General features: G+C 45.7%; 1 protein-coding gene across 2 annotated transcripts in view; it reads left to right on the top strand.

The window, feature by feature from the left end:
* The window catches only part of TNKS (tankyrase), a 320,206-nt gene that overhangs the window by 179,795 nt on the left and 118,218 nt on the right, over positions 1-22,193 (top strand). For both annotated transcript variants that reach the window (XM_065597440.1, XM_065597439.1), the window contains exon 6: positions 10,924-11,018. In XM_065597440.1, coding sequence (XP_065453512.1) covers positions 10,924-11,018 — 95 coding nt within the window. The remainder of the gene's footprint in view (positions 1-10,923; positions 11,019-22,193) is intronic.

Raw genomic sequence — 22,193 nt, 5'->3', positions numbered from 1 at the left:
GTGGAGATGGATGGCAGGAGAGAGATCACTTCATTACCTGTTAGGTTCACTCCCTCTGGGGCACCTGGCATTGGCCACTGTCAGTAGACAGGATCCTGGGATAGATGGAGCTTTGGTCTGACCCAGTACAGTCATTCTTACGTTATATTCTTATGTTCTAAGATGTTCTCTAGGCAGCCTGGTGCAGAATCACCTCCCTCTCAGGTGTCTCAGGGTAGGGAAACACTTCTGATCTGTTTCAGAGGCTCATCTTCCTGGCTCCGCTGCTGTGCTCTTCTTTAGGCTCATCAGCCTATGCTTCTGGCTCCATCGAACAGTGTAGAGCATCAATTAGCAATTCCATGTAGGGAAAGTCAGAGAGCAAGAGGCAGCTACAGGAAATGTCCCAGCAGGGCAGAGCCAGAAAACCAAATGGCTGTAGCAAAATGGCAAATTCCATTCTATCTTGGGGGAACAATTAGGTATTCTGTGGTCATGGAAAGGTGGAGTCGATGGGGCCTTGATTAAGAAGACGGAGGCAGTTCACATTTTTGAAAGCCATTGTTGTAAATTGTCTACAGACTCAAGGTTTGTCTAGATCAGGGGTCTCCAAACTTTGAGACGAGGGCCATATTAGATTTTTGAAGGGGCTTCACGGGCCGAAATGACTGTGAAAGAAATTAAATATTGCAAATATATACAAAATTGTTAAAAAAACAACACTACTCTAGGTTTCAGAGTAGCAGCCGTGTTAGTCTGTATCCGCAAAAAGAACAGGAGTACTTGTAGCACCTTAGAGACTAACAAATTTATTAGAGCATAAGCTTTCGTGGGCTACAGCCCACTTCTTCGGATGCATATAGAGTGGAACATATATTGAGGAGATATATATACACACATACAGAGAGCATGAACAGGTGGGAGTTGTCTTACCAACTCTGAGGCTTGGTCTACACTACCCCCCCTAATTCGAACTAAGGTACGCAACTTCAGCTACGTGAATAACGTAGCTGAAGTTCGAAGTACCTTATTTCGAATTAGTTGAAACTTACCTTGGTCCACACTCGGCAGGCAGGCTCCCCCGTCGACTCCGCGGTACTCCTCTCGGCGAGCTGGAGTACCGCAGTCGACGGCGAGCACTTCCGGGTTCGACTTATCGCGTCCAGACTAGACGCGATAAGTCGAACCCAGAAGTTCGATTTCCAGCCGTCGAACTTGCCGGTAAGTGTAGCCAAGGCCTGAGAGGCCAATTAAGTAAGAGAAAAAAACTTTTGAAGTGATAATCAAACACTACTCTACTGTGTCAGTGTTGCATTAAATTCTAAATCAGGTATAAAAGTTATTTGATGCAGGTACTGTGAAATCACAAAATATTTGTCAATACATTAAAAATCATTTCACATTTTTTTTATTTTATTTCTAAAAACTCACACATTTGTATCATACAAACACTGTTTGGTTCTATTACTGTTGTAGTTAAAATTTAACTATTATGAAATTGTTAACTTCCATCTTCTTTACTCCATTTATTGGAGATGTAATTAAGCATCTGGCTTGTATTTTTACTCTAAGGCAGGGGTCCGTGCCTGTGCTTGGCTGCAGCAACAACTCTCCCCTAAGTTGGCTCCCCTTTTGGGGGGACACTGGCTCCCGGGGGCACTCACCCCTCTGCACAGCTCAGCTGCGCTGCTGCCCCGTGTGAGTTGCTGCCGGCGGCCCCTCCCCCTGCCTGCTCGTGCCTGCTCAGCTGTTCGCTTCTCCCCTGTTGGTTGGAGGGCCGGACAAATGGAAGCCCTGGGCCGTAGTTTGGAGACCCCGGTCTAGATAGTAACTTCGCTTACTTGCCATCTAGACAAGCCCTCAGGCAGGCAACGCTGCATTCATTTTGTTCATGTTTTCAACAACCATGAAAGCTGGAAACTTTGTTTCCATGAAAACTGGAACACACTTCTGTGGCAAAGAGATAAATTAAGTGGCAGATACCACAGCCACAGAGCTGCAGATTACATGGCCTCTGCTTGAGTCATAACTTTTTTAAAAAGCCTTTAAGCAATGAAGGAATCTTGACAAGAGGCCTGGTCAATTAGTTATTCTTTGTTGAGAACATCCTATTAATCCCACTTAATATGAGTGAAAACGAACTTTGCAATGTGGCCATCATTATAGTATGCAGATGAAAACTGAGGCAATTACTTCCATCAAAACTAGGCTGACAGATCCTGCTGTGGTCCACATGTCTCAGTCCAAGATCTAATCTTGGCTCCAGGTAGCCCAGGTAGTTCAGACCGTTTGGTATATTAGGACTATTCAACAGTTTCCATCAGATGCCTTCCAGTGGTGTTTATACTATACCAATTGAGACAGTTAGCACAAGATATGCATTCTTGAAGTACACTCTGAAACATCAACCATGATGACATAGCATCTGCGATGTAGTTTATATCCATGCTATTAATGTTTTTGATACACAAAATACCCATCATTTTACAATGGTCTGTTCTGGGGCAGACCCCCATGAAGTTAATACATCTTACTTCTGTTCAAACTAGGGTGACCAGACGTCCCGATTTTAGGGGACTTGTCCCGCGTCCCGACCTTACATCGGTCGGGACGCACTTTGTCCCGATATCGGGGGGACCGCGGCAAGCCGGCACTGCTCACGTCTTCTTCCGGGCCCTGGGGCAGTGCAGTTGAGTTTCTGCTGGGCTGGCCGGCAGACGCCTGTAGAGTGCTGCAGCCCCACTCCCCAGGCACGCACAAAGGCAGGGGCGGGGCTTGTAGGCACCAGCAACGAGCCCCCGCCCCCCCCCTCAACCTGACCCGTGCCGGAGCTATGCAGACAGGAGCCAGAGGGACGCTCCCTCCTCCCCCCGCTGCCAGCCCTGTGAACATGGCTGCAGCACGGCCCCGCTTCTCCCTCCTGCTCCTCGCCCTAGTTGCCCTGCTCCTGCCCGCACAGTGGCCCCTCTGCTTGGCCGCCAAGCACCTGGATCGGTGCTACGCCGAGTGCAAGCGCTGCACCGACCCAGAGTGCAGCCGTAAGTGGGTGCGGGGTGCTGGGGTCCCCGGACGGGACCTGCCTGCTGGATCCTGAGGCTAGCACTGCAGGGGGGGGCTGTGCCAGGCAGGCTCTGGGAGGGAGGACGGGGGGGGTCCGATGCTGCTCTGGGTAGCCCGTGCGGGGTGGGGTGATGATGCTGCAGGGACTGGAGACCCATGGGGAGGCCGGGGTGGAGGCAGTGCTCTCGGGGCCAGCCCTCGGGCAGGGCCATGGGGCCGCACTTGTGGGCACCGCGATCCAGCCATGAACCGGACGTTTCTCCGTCCCTTTAAAGGGCTAGTAGCCCAGCGTCCCGTCGGGCGGGTTCTCCCACACGGAGCGGGAGGGGAGGCAGTTGGCCGAGAGTGGGTGGAGGGAGGGGGCTGGGGGACGTGGGCTGAGCGCACCCTCTGGTGCTGGGGGGGGGGGTCCAGGCGCGCACAGGGGAGGGGCTTGTTTTTTGCTCCACCCCCACCCCCCCCCCGCGTCCCGATTTTTCACTTCTGTCATCTGGTCACCCTAGTTCAAACTGTGAACTCAATGAAGAAAAGCAGAATAACGTCCCAGCAATTTCAAGGACATAAAATTTGAAGAATTGTTTTGTACTTATAAGGGACTAAAGAAGAGAAAGTACTATAGGTTACTCTCCCATATCTTTTTGAAGTTTGTAATAAAATGGATGGCTCAGGTTATTGCTTCTAAATTAAGAGCTTTACATTTGTTGTTTAGTGTGTACAGTGTAATGAACTGTGAAAACAAAATAGATAATTCTGCAGGTATATGTCTAATACAAAACTACATAACTAGTTTAAAATCCAAAAATTAAAATCTAGCAAGTGGTAAGTGCAGATGTTTTTCCTACAACATGTGAGTGTTGTTACTTCAAACAGTACAAATGCTAGCTATGTCCTCAGGGAGACATACAGATTTACAGCTAAGTAGTCCAGAGCAACTATTGTCCCTGAAATGAAATATTGGAACTATATTAAAAACCTACTCCAGACTACTCAAGTAATGTAATAGTCCTAAATCTGAATTAATTTCTGAAAACACGTACTGTATGTGAATGTGCAATATTTTCTGACATTTTATCACAGAAAGCAGTAATAATAGAGTGCAGTTTGGCTGGATGATAGAGGAAGTATCTTAAATAGAACCTCTAATACTGTATATATTAAATGTTAACATTAAATTATAGGTCTTATGGCTAAACAAAGAATATTACATGACTTGCAACTCTCATTAGATGTTGGTGAATATCTGTTTCTATGTACGATATTACTGTCTTTGAATTATCTTTTGAATTGTGTGGGGAAAAAAATGAAAACAAAACAAAATCTCCCAAAATTAAACCCTCTCTCATATTGCCAGCTCTAACTCAGAGGGAAGATGGGAATAACATCACCCTTTTCTGTAGGTGTACATGCTCCTTCAAATGAAGAAAAGTACTCAAAATTTTGCTGCTGAATTCAAAGCTTTTAAGGTAGTTAAACTTCTGATCAGTAAATAAAAGTGGGACAATTGCACTTAGTTAAAATGGCATTCTTATTGATTAGGTGAGGTAAAAGGTATGATTTTAATTGGGCAGCATTTAAGTAGCAAAATGTTTTGCCATTTAAAATGTAGAGTTTGCAAAAGAATTGGACATAGTGGGAGGAAACTACAAAGTATATACAGTTTGCTACGGGGTGGATTTGATTTAAATCGAATTGATTTAAATCATGATTTAAATTACTAGTCAGGAAGACTCGATTTAATCATAGATTTCTACATAAAAGTGCATTCTTTTCTTGTTGGTTGTTACTAACCTGAAGATCCTGCATGTTCAGACATGTTCCTTTCATCATCTTCAATGCAGCTTCCTTCTGAGAAGGAACACTTTTGGGCAACCAGGCCTTGCCTTGTTTCACTGTTTGCATTTTGCACTCGTGCCTGTCTTACCCACAGGTAGAGGATCTTCATTAAAATATTCCCAAACTGGGTCTCTTTTACGACCTGCTGCCATTGTAGGTTTTCCCTTGTAGTGAGAGAATGGTATGGTAGATCTCAAATCAACTAAGGTTACATTCAGAAAGACCTCAAGTCTTCTGGAATACGCTGCTCAAACAGTTTCACTTTGCTTCTACTGCCTGTCCCTCCCTTCTCACATTTATTTCCAGACGACTTCTTCTTGTCCAGATCTATTCTGCCCCCAACAATCTTCTATTCACTGAAGTTTTTGAAACTTTGCACTTTTAAAGAGATGTAAGGGATTGACTCTGTGTACACAAATTTGCAGAGGGACAATAGGGTTGAGGTCTGTTATTTCTCACCTCTATATATTATTTATTTACTTATTTGGTTATTTAAAAACATTTTTGCTCTTAACAAGCATGTTATCTCCGGAGACACAAATCCACAGTGAGAACTGCAAAACTAAGCATCTCTGATGGTACCTTCTAGACTGAGCACTGAGTCCCATTGGGTAGATAGAAAGATTAACCTAAATAATCTATACAGAAGCCCCTGAAATCCCATAACATTGGGTCCCTAATCCATTTACAAAACTTTTCTTAAACTTTCTTAAACATTACATGAATATATTGTCTCATACTATAGAATTAGAATTTATAATCCCTATTCCATGATGAGAGATCTTTGAGTTATCATGTATCTTAATTAAACTATCCTTAGATAGGTTTTTTCCTCAAAAAGCATTTTATCCAAAAAATCAATTTTTTTTTTTATTTTTATCCACCCTGGTTTGCTGTATATTCATGGTTATGTACATAAGCATGATGCACCAAGACGCCTGCAGTCCTTGGGCACAGAGCCAGAGAAAGACAGCCCTCCTACAAAAGGAGCACAGTCCCTTGTTCTACATGTTGCACTGCACCTCCTCCCCCAATTTTAAAATGTTTGACTTTTTGTAGTCTGAATTAAAAATATTGGCACACGTTTTAAAAAATTAACATGCATTTCTGCATGCATTCAGGTTTCATGTATGTATGCAATTTCCCAGCCTGCATATATGCACTGAGCATTGTGTACACAACTGCAGATGCATTTCTAAAAAATTAGGCCATTATTTAGTTAGCACCACTATGAGAGGGTGATCAGTAGCTGTCTGGATCTCTCCCCCTCCCTCCATTCCCCCCCAAAGCATTCACCTTACTTATATGGATTGTCATCCACAAATACATCCACTTGGGATGGCTCGTAACAGCTGTGGGAGTCAGTTGCACCAGTTCAACCTATCAATTTAAAAAGAAACTGTAACAGTATTGCTATTATCAAGTGTTGAGAAATCCTGAGACAGGCCCCCAAAATCATGAGATTGGCTTGAGTCATGATTTTAAGAATCGACAAAGAGTCCTGTGGCACCTTATAGACTAACAGACGTATTGGAGCACAAGCTTTCGTGAATACCCACTTCGTCAGATGCATGATTTTAAGAATAATTCATTTGAAATTCATTTTATTTGCCTTCTGGCTTTTGAATCCCTATGGTTAATTTTTTCCAGTTTCTTGGAGATTCTGGTATAGTCACATGACTCCAGGGTCTAAGGCTTCAAAAAAAACCATCAGATATTGCAAGCCTCACAATAAAATCCTGGGCATTGGCAACACTAGGACAGAAGCTTCAGTAGAAATGTGGAGTAGTACTAGCCAGGAATTTATTGTTTTCTGGTAAAAACAATTTTTTTTTAACAAAAATGAAAGTAAGTACTTTTCTCCTTTTTCTACAATTTTCTCTGAGTTTTTGTTGATAAAGCAGAAAACACAAAAAATGTGGCCACTCTGACAAAATGTTTGGTTTTACAGAAAAGTTTCACCTGACTGGCCAAATTTTTTATTTTCAAAATTTTGTTGTTTTTAATGAAAACCCCCAAAATGTTTAAAACAGACATTTCCTTCAAAAATTACTTGTTTGGGGGTGTGTGTGTGTGGAAGCCATTAAAAAAACAAACCAACAAACATTTTGAACAAATAATGTCAACCAGTCCTAGCTAGGAGTGTTAGCCAAGGAGCACTGTTCTGGAGATGGCTAGAGAGCCAAGGTCCTCAGGCTGTGTAGGGAGTCTGGTATTGTTGATATCCCATGCTATGTTTTGTTTTGTTTTGTTCATTTTCTTCATACTGTTGTGCGTGTGAAGGACACCTTATTCTCTCCCCACCCTCCGCACTCCCTCCCAATAAAAATCCGACACCTACCCCAACAATAAAATCCAGACAACCTCTTAGTACAACAGTCCACCCTGTTATGACCAAAGATCTTCATGTCACTTGCAGTGAGGTTAAGATAAAAGCAGGAAGCAGACCTGTAGAAAGGTAAGGATAAAAGAGGTAAAAAAAAAACCCCCAAGGGTGATGTCATGATAGGTGTCTATTATAGACCACCTAACCAGGAAGAAAAGATGAATGAAGCTTAAAAAAAAAAAAAAAAAAAAAAAAACTAGTAAAATCATCAGTAACGCAGGACTTGGCAGTGATGCGGGACTTCAACTACCAAACATGTGTTGGAAAAATAATATAGCAGGGCACAGATTATTCAACAAGTTCTTGGAATACATTGGAGACAATATTTTTTTTTTTAATAACAGAAGATGGAGAAAGTGAGTAGGGGAGAGGCTATTCTAGATTTGATTTTGACAAATAGGGAGAAACTAGTTGAGAATTTGAAGGTGGAAGGCAGCTTGGGTGAAAGTGATTATGAAATGACAGAGTTCATGATTCTAAGGAATGGTAAGAGGGAAAAGAGCTGAATAAAGATAATGGATTTCAAGAAGACAAACTTTAGCAAACTCAGAGAATTGATGCATAGGAACCCATGGGAAGGAAGTTTGAGGGGGAAAAGAGTTCAGGAGAGGTGGCAGTTTTTTAAAGAGACGTCAATAAGGGCTCAAGAGCAAAGTATATCAATGAGTATGAAAGATAGGAAGTATGGTAAGAGACACCCCCCCCCCCCCGGGCTTAAACAGAGATCTTCACTGACCTGAAACTCAAAAAAAAGGGTCACACAAAAAATGGAAACTACGTTAAATTACTCCCTTAGGAGTAGGAGTACTTGTGGCACCTTAGAGACTAACAAATGTATTTGAATATAAAATAAACACAAGCACGTAGGGACAAAATTAGAAAGGCGAAGGCAAAAACAAGATTAAACTAGCTAGGGTCATAAAGGGTTACAAAAAACATTTTACAAATATATTAGAAACAAGAGGAAGACCAAGGTTTTTGATACTGTCTTACATGACCGTCTCATAAACAAATTAGAGAAATATAATCCAGACGAACGTACTATAAAGTGGGATCGCAATGGGTTGGAAAACCATACTCAGAGACAAGTTATTGATGGTTTGCAATTAAGCTGGAAAGACACATTGAATGAGGTCCAGTAGGGATCTGTCCTGGATCTGATACTCCATTTCTTCATACATGATTTGGATAATGGCATAGAAAGTACAATGACAAAGTTTGCAGACAAAAGTATGAACGCGAAGTACTACGCTTGTGAAGGACTAATTAATTGCACAAATACAAAATGGGAAATAACTGCATAGGAAGGAGTACTGCAGAAAAGGATCTGGGGGGTTATAGAAGAACAGGAGTACTTGTGGCACCTTAGAGACTAACAAATTTATTAGAGCATAAGCTTTCGTGCATAAGCTTATGCTCTAATAAATTTGTTAGTCTCTAAGGTGCCACAAGTACTCCTGTTCTTCTATAACCCCCCAGATCCTTTTCTGCAGTACTTCACAAACTAAATATGGATCATCAATGTAATACTGTTGCAGAAAGACTAAACATCATTCTGGGATGTATTAGCAGGAGTGTTGTAAGCAAGACACAAGAACTAATACTTCTGCTCTACTAGCAATTTACAGTCTAAATAGAGATGCACAAATAACAAGAGATCATGCTTGGTGTGGGGAAGTTTGGGGGAAGATGGAGAGATAGAACAAGGATTAGATATTGCAGAGGAATATGGATGTGCTCATGGGCAGCAGATCCTGAATTATGCACTATTTTGTTAGTTGGAATTGGATTTTTTTCAGTGAATCTCTCGTAATTAGTGAAAATAACTTGTATGGTAGATCATCCTAAACTGTTCAGAACCTCCTTTAAGGAGTAATTTGAGTGAAGGAAATATGATCAACTGGAAACAGTTTGAAACTGAAAACAAAGTTTGAAACAATTCCAAACTTAACGTGCACCATGGAAGAAGGGGTAGCTGTGTGAGGAACAAACAAAGGGAGTAGCCAAGTGTCTGGCTTATACTGAGTGAAGGCAATGAGTGGAAAGAGATAAGATCAGAAATGTAAGCGGAAGCAGAGTATTTTTAGAACCTTTAAAGCAATGATGAGAAACATGAGGGGAAGGTGTCTTTTGGCAGCAGCATTTGTATGGGCTGAGGCCTTCCATGAGAACTGACCCAAGGTACAGAGAAGTGTTGACACTAAGATTTGAAGTAAGGTTAGATTTTTAGATCTGTAGAGGAAGTAGTAATAGGGTGCGTTTGGGGGGGTGGGGATTATATGCTGGTGTTTGGGGATTGTGTGGATAGTGAAATTGTGAACAATTAAAAAAAAAAAAGGAGTGAGGGGGGAGAATTAAGGGAGGTGGGAGAAGATGAGATCAGTTCTGGTGATGTTGGGTTTGCATTGGCAGCAGGACATTCAGGATTGAGATGTTTTGGAATCAGATACAAGACAGGTTTTTAAAAAATTCTGAAGTACAATGAAGAACTTTAGTTACCAAATTATACTAACATCTCTCATAACACTTTCATTACTAACTCATGTAGTGTACAAGGAGTAGCTACTTGAAGATGGAAGTAGATGCTTTAATTTCCCTTTGATTGGCATAAAGTTGACTGCTATCTATCTCTTTAAAAATATGGGAGAAGTTGTAGTCTCCCAAAATCTTTTCTCATGGATTCCCAGAGTCACACATGCTGACCTGGTGGCAGTAATTTGACACTCTGTAGCTTCATTTCTTAAATTTAAGAACTATAGCCAAGATGTCCAGAAATAGGATCTTAAAGTTAGGCTTCTGAGTTTATACAAAACTTCCTAAATAAGTTACTTTCAAAAGTGTTGAGCACCGAGCAGCTCCCACTGAAGTCAGTGGGAGCTGCATAGGGTTGCCAACCCTCCCAATTTCTCCATGAGTCTCCATCTCCCGGAGGCTATTGAAGCCAATCCGGGAGATTTTAGGCTGCTAAAAGTCTGGCGGCGCAGCGAGGCTAAGGCAGGATCCTTGCCTACTCTGGCCCCACGCTGCTCCCAGAAGCAGCCAGCATGTCCCTGCAGCCCCAGGGTGCAGGGTCAGGCAGACCCTGCAGCTCCCATTGGCTCCCCAGGGTGCGGACGCAGGGACATGCAGGCCACTTCCGGAGGCAGCACGGGGCCAGGGCAGGCAGAGAGTCTGCCTTAGCCCCGCTGCACCGACAACCAGGATCCGCCCAAGGTAAGCACCACCCAGACGGAGCCATACCCCTTACCCCCTCTTGCACCCCTGCCCCAGGCTCAGCCTGGAGCCCCCTACCACACTCTGAACCCCTCAGCCTCAGCCCACACCCCCCTGCCCTAGCCTGGTGAAAGCAAGTGAGGGTGGGGGAGAGTGAGCGACAGAGGGAAGGGTGATGAAGTGCGTGGGGCGGGGCCTCGAAGATGGGGGCAGGGTGTTTGGGTTTGTGTGATTAGACAGTTGGCAGGGTGTTCAGCATTTTGAAAATAAAATTGGTGACTTGGCTCCTTTATTTAAAAGAAATTGCCTTTTATTAAATGACTCTCAGCCTTTTTTATGCATTAGTTCTGGTATTAACTTTGGCTGCTTCTCTCATTTTGTGGGCTGTATAAATTACAAAACGTATATGCATTCTATCTCCCTGTCTTATTTTTCGTTGTTTTTGCTTGCAGTCCACTCCTTTGCATCTAGCAGCAGGCTACAACAGAGTTCGAATAGTCCAGCTTTTGCTTCAGCATGGTGCTGATGTTCATGCAAAGGACAAGGGGTATGTATATCAATTTTTATTTCATTCTCTGGTTTCACTAGTTAGTTACCTTTTACGAATTATTTTTATCATGGTTCTGTTGTATGCTGTAATTCTGTCTGTATCTGAAAATGAGTTCATCTAAAATTAGAGATGAGAATTGGGGCACAGTTGTTTCCAGAATCAAAATTTATTTTTGTGGTAAATAATCTTTTGTAAGAGCCCCAAGTGAGGATTGAAGTGGGATGGTGTGTTCCTTAGTTATGTAGATCTTCTATTTTATGGATTATTCCTTCATTAAATAAGTGCATTTTAAAATCTATATTGCTTGGTTCTTTATGGGTCCGCTGTGGTGTTGGAAATTCTGTGCACAATTTTGAGTGTTCATAGACTTCTGGTATTATTTTGGCAATAAAAAATTAATGCAAGGTGTTAGACAAAAGGCATATTTAGTTACACTTTTCTGCGACCTGATTATCTTGTCAGGTATGTATGGCAGCTCCATGAGATTTGCACGTGCACAAGTGATGAGATAAACAAGCACCTAGTTTCACAGCTATTACCAGCAGTAAACATCATATGAAGAGAAGAGAGCAGAGCAGTCTTTTCTAAAGTGAATTAACATGTTACTCAAGCTAGTTAAGTCCAAAGCTGACTGCGAAGAGTAACAAAGGGATCTCAAAGAACTGGGTGAGTGGGCAAGAAAATGGCAGATGAAGTTCAGTGTTAAGTGCAAAGTAATGCACAGTAGAAAACAAAATACCAAATAAATATATATATATACACACACACACACACACACTGTGACAAAGTTCCTCCTCTATCTTGGTGGGTCCTGCGCTTATTGGCGGATTTTCTTGCCTCAGAGATTCACCATGTGGGTTGGGGAACAGCCCAGAGACCTTCCCCTCTGGAAGAACCCACAGTCCAGGTCAATTGGAAGGTTTGGGGGGAACCCGGGCCTGCCCTCTACACCGGGTTCCAGCCCAGGGCCCTGTGGACTGCAGCTGTCTGTAGTGCCGCCTATAACAGCTGCATGACAGCTACAACTCCCTGGGCTACTTCCCCATGGCCTCCTCCAAACACCTTCCTTATTCTCACCACAGGACCTTCCTCCTGGTGTCTGATAATGCTTGTGCTCCTCAGTCCTCCAGCAGCACACCCTCTCACTTCCAGCTCCTTGCGCCTCTTGCTCCCAGCTCCTCACACTCTCACACTACAAACTGAAGTGAGCTCCTTTTAAAACCCAGGTTCCCTGATTAGCTGCCTTAATTGATTCTAGCGGCTTCTTCTTAATTGGCTCCAGGTGTCCTAATTAGCCTGCCTGCCTTAACTGGTTCTAGCAGGTTCCTGATTACTCTAGTGCAGCCCCTTCTCTGGTCACTCAGGGAATAGAGAACTACTCATCCAGTGACCAGTATATTTGCCCTCTACCAGACTCCTGTACCCCATTGGTCTGGGTCTGTCACATATCCCTCCCCCCTGCTCAACACCAAGGGGTTGGGCAGCTTGGGACGCCAGACAATGCACACGTGACAAGCCATCGGCGTTGCCATGATGGCTCCCTGCTCTGTGTTGCACATGGAACTGGAAAGGTTGGAGTGATAAGAACCATCTGGCAGAGGCGTAGCGAGCGCCCTCCGTACCTTCCAACCGGAGGGGGCCCTGCAAGGAAGGGGGCCCCTAAAAGTGGCAAAAAAAAAGTAAGGTATAACTAGGTAAGTGACATTTATTGACGCTATTGCACAATCCATGTCGGTTTTACTGACAAAACCATGAAGTTGTTATGATATATCATAATGCTATTGGCTACATCAGTTGTCTGTCGGTCAGTTTCGAATTTTAGTTGGACCCATTCAAAGAATGTGTATTTGCGTTCATAATGGCGGTTGGCGGATAAATGTTATTAATTTAGTTGTTTAATTTTTTATCGTTTGAAACGATTCGTTTCCAACACAGAAGCGTGCTTTGTGATGTCTAAGAGAACGTATAAGAGCGGAGCTAGTAAACAAAAGGCAGCAAAAGATGCCGAGAAGGAACTTGAGAAAATTCCAAAGTTGTCAACGTATTTTGCGCTGCAATCCAACGTACAGGTACAGGCACATGAAACGGACAGCGCTAGCAGCGACGAATCGTATCCAGAAGTATCCAGAAGTGCTTCAAGTGAGGTCGAAGGTGAAGCCAGTTTTTCTACCAAACAAACTGTGACAGATATTCCAGCTGCTGCTGGGAAAGAAGTATCTGAATCTGAACCACTAACTGATGATCCAGGAGATTGGCCGTCTATAATATCGGACAGGCAAGTGTGTGACATTGTTGCACATGGCCCACCACAGCAGAATGAAAGTTACGAATTTCCATTTAACGAGGAAAGACGGAGGTTCACAAGTACTCATTTCTATCGAACCATGGCAAATGGCGAGAAAATAAGACGTTCATGGTTTATGTACTCGGTTCAGAAAGATGCCATTTTTTGTTTTTGTTGTAAATTATTTGGCACTGGCGACATACCGCTATGTCAGGCCTGCACAACTCGTAAAGCGGCGAGGGCCATATTACTCCAAAGAAAATAGCTGAGGGCCGAACCCCCCCGGCCGTGCTGAAACAGTCCCCCCCTCCCCCCCAGCGCCACCCAGCCCCGCCGAACCCCGTCCCCCTCCCAGCCCCCCCCAGCCCTGACCCCTAGCTCCGAGCCCAGCCCCTCTGAGCTAAGCACCCCCCAACCCCTTCCCCCAGCAGCCCTGACCCCTAGCTCCGAGCCCAGCCCCTCTGAGCTAAGCACCCCCTGACCCCATCCCCCAGCTCCGAGCCCAGCCCCTCTGAGCCAGACACCCCCCTGACCCCATCCCCCCTCCCCCAGCCCTGACCTCCGCTCCGAGCCCAGCTCCTCTGTGCTGGACATCCCCCTGACCCCAGCCCCCGTGAGCTGCGGCTCGAGCCCAGGCCGGGTGCCTCTCCCCTCGCTCGGACTTACCGGCTCTGCCTCGTGCCCAGCACTTCCCGCCTCAGCAGTCCCGGAAGTGACGCTGGACGCCAGGCAGGAGGAGCAGGAGACGGAGACGCATGGGGGGGTGACCTCACAGCCCTGCGCGCCGCACTCTGACCGCCCTGACAGTCAGAAGCACGGCTGCCGGGTTCGCCCCCTGCCCAGGGGCGGGGGAGGTCGGGCCCCCCTGAACCGGCAGGGGGCGAACCCGGCAGCCGCGCTTCTGACTGTCAGGGCGGTCAGAGCGCGGCGCGCGGGGTTGTGAGGTCGGGCCCCCCGGGCAGGGGGTGAACCCGGAAACCACCCCCACCCGCTTGCCCACGGGCCGCGTGTTGTGCAGGCCTGCGCTACGTCATGGAACATCTGTTTGGAAAGCACTGTCAAAAAGACTTCAGCAGCATGAAACAGGCAAAGGTCATCAAGACTGATGGTGAAATGGTTTGACCTTCGGTCAGGCATAGTAAACCGTACATCTATTGATCAATTCGAATTGCAGGCTTTTCTGAAAGAAAGAGATTTCTGGAGAAATGTTGTCAAACGCATGGTTGATGTCGTTATTTTCTTGTCTGAAAGAAACTTGGCATTTCGAGGAAGTAATGAAAAGCTCGGCGATCCTTCGAATGGCAACTTTTTGGGACTGTTTGAATTGCTTGCAAAGTATGATACTGTCCTCAGCGAACTTTTACAGAGGATAAGAAGGCAGAGACACATGTTCAGTACCTCAGTCCACAGATCCAAAATGAGCTGATTCAGCTTGTTGCCAGTAACATTCAAAAGGCCAACATAGCGCAGCTTAAAAAAGCAAACTATTATTCAGTTATTTTGGACTGTACTCCCGACGTGTCACATGAAGAACAGATGTCTGTGGTGTTACGCTTTGTTGAATGCAACGGTGAAGATGGTGTCAATATTCGTGAAGCGTTTGTTGGTTTTCTTAATGTTCATGATACAACTGGTGAGGGAAGCGTTTCTTGAAAAGGCAAACAACTTAGGAATAGACATTGCTGACATGAGAGGCCAAGCTTATGATAACGGCGCAAATATGAGAGGAAAGAATAAAGGAGTTCAAGCCCGCATGCTAGAAATAAATGACTGTGCCTTGTATGTACCATGTGGAGCTCACACTTGGAATCTTGTGATCTCAGACACGGCAAAATCATCGAAATATGCCGTTGACTTTTTCGGTCTGATTCACAGAATATACGTTATCTTTTCTTCTTCTCCTTCACATTGGGATATACTTCAAGAACATATGCCAATATCTGTTAAAGGGTTACCGTCACTCGTTGGGAGTCGAGAATTGATGCTGTGAAGCCATTGCGTTATCACCTTGAAGAATTGTGCAATGCTTTGTCATCTTTGCGAGAATATGTGCTCGAAAAGAAAGATGGCAATACAGCAACGGAAGCCGGTGCGCTTTTAGACCATGTTACTACGTGGCCTTTTGTTCTGACTGTGTACACGTGGTACGATATACTATTTCACGTCAATAAAACCAGCAAATTAATTCAGTCACCAGATGTGTCAATTGACGTACTGCAGGCAGAAGTCGGTGCTACAAAGAAGTTTTTGGAAGACTATCGAAATACAGGATATATCTCTGTGGTCACAAATGCATGTGAAATAGCAGAGCATATGGGTATTGAGCAGGTGTTTCCAGAAACCAGGGTGTGACGTAAGAAGAGAATGTTTGATTACGATGTGCTGATGATTCGAGTCGTCTTTCTGCCGAAGAAAAAATTCAAATCACAGTTCTTTCTTGTTCTCACTGATCAGGCCATATCTTCTGTTTCGTCGCGATTTGACCAACTCGTGGAGTGGTATAAGTTGTTTGGATTTCTGTACAACGCTAACAGCCTGAAGCAGTGTCACAGAGAAAATGAACTGGAGAATCACAACAAAAATTTTGAAAGAAAAATGGGAGACGTTGATGCCAACGAACTCATAATGGAATTGAATCGTTTTATTTATGTCATCGAGAAAGAGAGAGGACTTGTCATGGCAAACAATTTTTTAACGTACATATACAAGAACAGCCTTCAGGAGATATATCCGAATCTTTGCATTTGCATCAGAATTCTTCTGACCACACCAGTTACTGTCACTGGTGCTGAAAGGAGCTTCAGCAGAATGAAACTGATCAAGAATATCCTGCGCTCAACCATGACAGATGACAGGCTTTCTGCGCTTGCAGTTATCTCAATCGAAAACAAGATTGCCAGATCTCTGAACTATGACGCATTGATTAACCAATTTGCAGAGAACAAGGCTCGAAAGAAGCGCTTTGCGTAAATACGGAATACATGTACACTGTAATCCTATGTATACATAATATGAACCCTGTATATTGTATAAAATAAATACCGCATTCCAGTTTCTGCATTGTAAGGGGCCCCACCCGGACATATGTTCGGAGGGGGCCACGTTCTTTGTTGCTACGGCCCTGCCATCTGGTCACCCTTGTGTTCTTCTCCTTGTTCCGCTGCATCCATTGAAGAGGGCCATGGTCGGTCACGAGGACAGATCTGCGCCCAAGCAGGTAGTAGCGCAATGTTTCCATGGCCCATTTTACAGCGAGGCATTCTCTCTCCACCTCTGCATATTTTTGTTCCCTTGGAAGGAGTTTCTGACTGAAGTATAGAATTGGGTGTTCCTCCTCCCTGACCATCTGTGATAGAACGGCCCCCAACCCTACTTCCGAAACATCCGTCTGCAGGATAAACTCCTTGGTGAAATCAGGGGCTATCAGTACGGGGTTACTGCAGAGGGCAGTCCGTAGGTCTGTGAATGCTTCCTCTGCTGCGTCAGACCATCTCACCAGATCAGGTCCACGGGCTTTCACTAGGTCTGTCAGGGGGCTTGCCCTTGTGGCAAAGTGGGGGATAAATCGTCGGTAATACCCCACCACACCTAGGAACGCCCGGACTTGTTTCTTGTGACTTGGTCGGGGCCAATTTTGGATGGCCTCTAACTTGTTCACTTGGGGTTTTACCAAACCTTTACCTACAATGTAGCCAAGATATTTGGCCTCTGTAAACCCTACAGCGCACTTGGCAAGGTTTGCTGTAAGGCCAGCTCGCCTGAAGGTATCGAGGACTGCCTCCATCTTCTCCAGGTGGGTTTCCTCTACACCGGGTTCCAGCCCAGGGCCCTGTGGACTGCAGCTGTCTGTAGTGCCGCCTATAACAGCTGCATGACAGCTACAACTCCCTGGGCTACTTCCCCATGGCCTCCTCCAAACACCTTCCTTATTCTCACCACAGGACCTTCCTCCTGGTGTCTGATAATGCTTGTGCTCCTCAGTCCTCCAGCAGCACACCCTCTCACTTCCAGCTCCTTGCGCCTCTTGCTCCCAGCTCCTCACACTCTCACACTACAAACTGAAGTGAGCTCCTTTTAAAACCCAGGTTCCCTGATTAGCTGCCTTAATTGATTCTAGCGGCTTCTTCTTAATTGGCTCCAGGTGTCCTAATTAGCCTGCCTGCCTTAACTGGTTCTAGCAGGTTCCTGATTACTCTAGTGCAGCCCCTTCTCTGGTCACTCAGGGAATAGAGAACTACTCATCCAGTGACCAGTATATTTGCCCTCTACCAGACTCCTGTACCCCATTGGTCTGGGTCTGTCACATATCCCTCCCCCCTGCTCAACACCAAGGGGTTGGGCAGCTTGGGACGCCAGACAATGCACACGTGACAAGCCATCGGCGTTGCCATGATGGCTCCCTGCTCTGTGTTGCACATGGAACTGGAAAGGTTGGAGTGATAAGAACCATCTGGCAGAGGCGTAGCGAGCGCCCTCCGTACCTTCCAACCGGAGGGGGCCCTGCAAGGAAGGGGGCCCCTAAAAGTGGCAAAAAAAAAGTAAGGTATAACTAGGTAAGTGACATTTATTGACGCTATTGCACAATCCATGTCGGTTTTACTGACAAAACCATGAAGTTGTTATGATATATCATAATGCTATTGGCTACATCAGTTGTCTGTCGGTCAGTTTCGAATTTTAGTTGGACCCATTCAAAGAATGTGTATTTGCGTTCATAATGGCGGTTGGCGGATAAATGTTATTAATTTAGTTGTTTAATTTTTTATCGTTTGAAACGATTCGTTTCCAACACAGAAGCGTGCTTTGTGATGTCTAAGAGAACGTATAAGAGCGGAGCTAGTAAACAAAAGGCAGCAAAAGATGCCGAGAAGGAACTTGAGAAAATTCCAAAGTTGTCAACGTATTTTGCGCTGCAATCCAACGTACAGGTACAGGCACATGAAACGGACAGCGCTAGCAGCGACGAATCGTATCCAGAAGTATCCAGAAGTGCTTCAAGTGAGGTCGAAGGTGAAGCCAGTTTTTCTACCAAACAAACTGTGACAGATATTCCAGCTGCTGCTGGGAAAGAAGTATCTGAATCTGAACCACTAACTGATGATCCAGGAGATTGGCCGTCTATAATATCGGACAGGCAAGTGTGTGACATTGTTGCACATGGCCCACCACAGCAGAATGAAAGTTACGAATTTCCATTTAACGAGGAAAGACGGAGGTTCACAAGTACTCATTTCTATCGAACCATGGCAAATGGCGAGAAAATAAGACGTTCATGGTTTATGTACTCGGTTCAGAAAGATGCCATTTTTTGTTTTTGTTGTAAATTATTTGGCACTGGCGACATACCGCTATGTCAGGCCTGCACAACTCGTAAAGCGGCGAGGGCCATATTACTCCAAAGAAAATAGCTGAGGGCCGAACCCCCCCGGCCGTGCTGAAACAGTCCCCCCCTCCCCCCCAGCGCCACCCAGCCCCGCCGAACCCCGTCCCCCTCCCAGCCCCCCCCAGCCCTGACCCCTAGCTCCGAGCCCAGCCCCTCTGAGCTAAGCACCCCCCAACCCCTTCCCCCAGCAGCCCTGACCCCTAGCTCCGAGCCCAGCCCCTCTGAGCTAAGCACCCCCTGACCCCATCCCCCAGCTCCGAGCCCAGCCCCTCTGAGCCAGACACCCCCCTGACCCCATCCCCCCTCCCCCAGCCCTGACCTCCGCTCCGAGCCCAGCTCCTCTGTGCTGGACATCCCCCTGACCCCAGCCCCCGTGAGCTGCGGCTCGAGCCCAGGCCGGGTGCCTCTCCCCTCGCTCGGACTTACCGGCTCTGCCTCGTGCCCAGCACTTCCCGCCTCAGCAGTCCCGGAAGTGACGCTGGACGCCAGGCAGGAGGAGCAGGAGACGGAGACGCATGGGGGGGTGACCTCACAGCCCTGCGCGCCGCACTCTGACCGCCCTGACAGTCAGAAGCACGGCTGCCGGGTTCGCCCCCTGCCCAGGGGCGGGGGAGGTCGGGCCCCCCTGAACCGGCAGGGGGCGAACCCGGCAGCCGCGCTTCTGACTGTCAGGGCGGTCAGAGCGCGGCGCGCGGGGTTGTGAGGTCGGGCCCCCCGGGCAGGGGGTGAACCCGGAAACCACCCCCACCCGCTTGCCCACGGGCCGCGTGTTGTGCAGGCCTGCGCTACGTCATGGAACATCTGTTTGGAAAGCACTGTCAAAAAGACTTCAGCAGCATGAAACAGGCAAAGGTCATCAAGACTGATGGTGAAATGGTTTGACCTTCGGTCAGGCATAGTAAACCGTACATCTATTGATCAATTCGAATTGCAGGCTTTTCTGAAAGAAAGAGATTTCTGGAGAAATGTTGTCAAACGCATGGTTGATGTCGTTATTTTCTTGTCTGAAAGAAACTTGGCATTTCGAGGAAGTAATGAAAAGCTCGGCGATCCTTCGAATGGCAACTTTTTGGGACTGTTTGAATTGCTTGCAAAGTATGATACTGTCCTCAGCGAACTTTTACAGAGGATAAGAAGGCAGAGACACATGTTCAGTACCTCAGTCCACAGATCCAAAATGAGCTGATTCAGCTTGTTGCCAGTAACATTCAAAAGGCCAACATAGCGCAGCTTAAAAAAGCAAACTATTATTCAGTTATTTTGGACTGTACTCCCGACGTGTCACATGAAGAACAGATGTCTGTGGTGTTACGCTTTGTTGAATGCAACGGTGAAGATGGTGTCAATATTCGTGAAGCGTTTGTTGGTTTTCTTAATGTTCATGATACAACTGGTGAGGGAAGCGTTTCTTGAAAAGGCAAACAACTTAGGAATAGACATTGCTGACATGAGAGGCCAAGCTTATGATAACGGCGCAAATATGAGAGGAAAGAATAAAGGAGTTCAAGCCCGCATGCTAGAAATAAATGACTGTGCCTTGTATGTACCATGTGGAGCTCACACTTGGAATCTTGTGATCTCAGACACGGCAAAATCATCGAAATATGCCGTTGACTTTTTCGGTCTGATTCACAGAATATACGTTATCTTTTCTTCTTCTCCTTCACATTGGGATATACTTCAAGAACATATGCCAATATCTGTTAAAGGGTTACCGTCACTCGTTGGGAGTCGAGAATTGATGCTGTGAAGCCATTGCGTTATCACCTTGAAGAATTGTGCAATGCTTTGTCATCTTTGCGAGAATATGTGCTCGAAAAGAAAGATGGCAATACAGCAACGGAAGCCGGTGCGCTTTTAGACCATGTTACTACGTGGCCTTTTGTTCTGACTGTGTACACGTGGTACGATATACTATTTCACGTCAATAAAACCAGCAAATTAATTCAGTCACCAGATGTGTCAATTGACGTACTGCAGGCAGAAGTCGGTGCTACAAAGAAGTTTTTGGAAGACTATCGAAATACAGGATATATCTCTGTGGTCACAAATGCATGTGAAATAGCAGAGCATATGGGTATTGAGCAGGTGTTTCCAGAAACCAGGGTGTGACGTAAGAAGAGAATGTTTGATTACGATGTGCTGATGATTCGAGTCGTCTTTCTGCCGAAGAAAAAATTCAAATCACAGTTCTTTCTTGTTCTCACTGATCAGGCCATATCTTCTGTTTCGTCGCGATTTGACCAACTCGTGGAGTGGTATAAGTTGTTTGGATTTCTGTACAACGCTAACAGCCTGAAGCAGTGTCACAGAGAAAATGAACTGGAGAATCACAACAAAAATTTTGAAAGAAAAATGGGAGACGTTGATGCCAACGAACTCATAATGGAATTGAATCGTTTTATTTATGTCATCGAGAAAGAGAGAGGACTTGTCATGGCAAACAATTTTTTAACGTACATATACAAGAACAGCCTTCAGGAGATATATCCGAATCTTTGCATTTGCATCAGAATTCTTCTGACCACACCAGTTACTGTCACTGGTGCTGAAAGGAGCTTCAGCAGAATGAAACTGATCAAGAATATCCTGCGCTCAACCATGACAGATGACAGGCTTTCTGCGCTTGCAGTTATCTCAATCGAAAACAAGATTGCCAGATCTCTGAACTATGACGCATTGATTAACCAATTTGCAGAGAACAAGGCTCGAAAGAAGCGCTTTGCGTAAATACGGAATACATGTACACTGTAATCCTATGTATACATAATATGAACCCTGTATATTGTATAAAATAAATACCGCATTCCAGTTTCTGCATTGTAAGGGGCCCCACCCGGACATATGTTCGGAGGGGGCCACGTTCTTTGTTGCTACGGCCCTGCCATCTGGTCACCCTTGTGTTCTTCTCCTTGTTCCGCTGCATCCATTGAAGAGGGCCATGGTCGGTCACGAGGACAGATCTGCGCCCAAGCAGGTAGTAGCGCAATGTTTCCATGGCCCATTTTACAGCGAGGCATTCTCTCTCCACCTCTGCATATTTTTGTTCCCTTGGAAGGAGTTTCTGACTGAAGTATAGAATTGGGTGTTCCTCCTCCCTGACCATCTGTGATAGAACGGCCCCCAACCCTACTTCCGAAACATCCGTCTGCAGGATAAACTCCTTGGTGAAATCAGGGGCTATCAGTACGGGGTTACTGCAGAGGGCAGTCCGTAGGTCTGTGAATGCTTCCTCTGCTGCGTCAGACCATCTCACCAGATCAGGTCCACGGGCTTTCACTAGGTCTGTCAGGGGGCTTGCCCTTGTGGCAAAGTGGGGGATAAATCGTCGGTAATACCCCACCACACCTAGGAACGCCCGGACTTGTTTCTTGTGACTTGGTCGGGGCCAATTTTGGATGGCCTCTAACTTGTTCACTTGGGGTTTTACCAAACCTTTACCTACAATGTAGCCAAGATATTTGGCCTCTGTAAACCCTACAGCGCACTTGGCAAGGTTTGCTGT

The sequence above is a fragment of the Chrysemys picta genome, chromosome 5, assembly GCF_011386835.1.
Source record: "Chrysemys picta bellii isolate R12L10 chromosome 5, ASM1138683v2, whole genome shotgun sequence".
Lineage (NCBI taxonomy): Eukaryota > Metazoa > Chordata > Testudines > Emydidae > Chrysemys > Chrysemys picta.
Note: the sequence above shows the minus strand (reverse complement) of the source record. Positions and strands in the feature narration are given on the sequence as shown.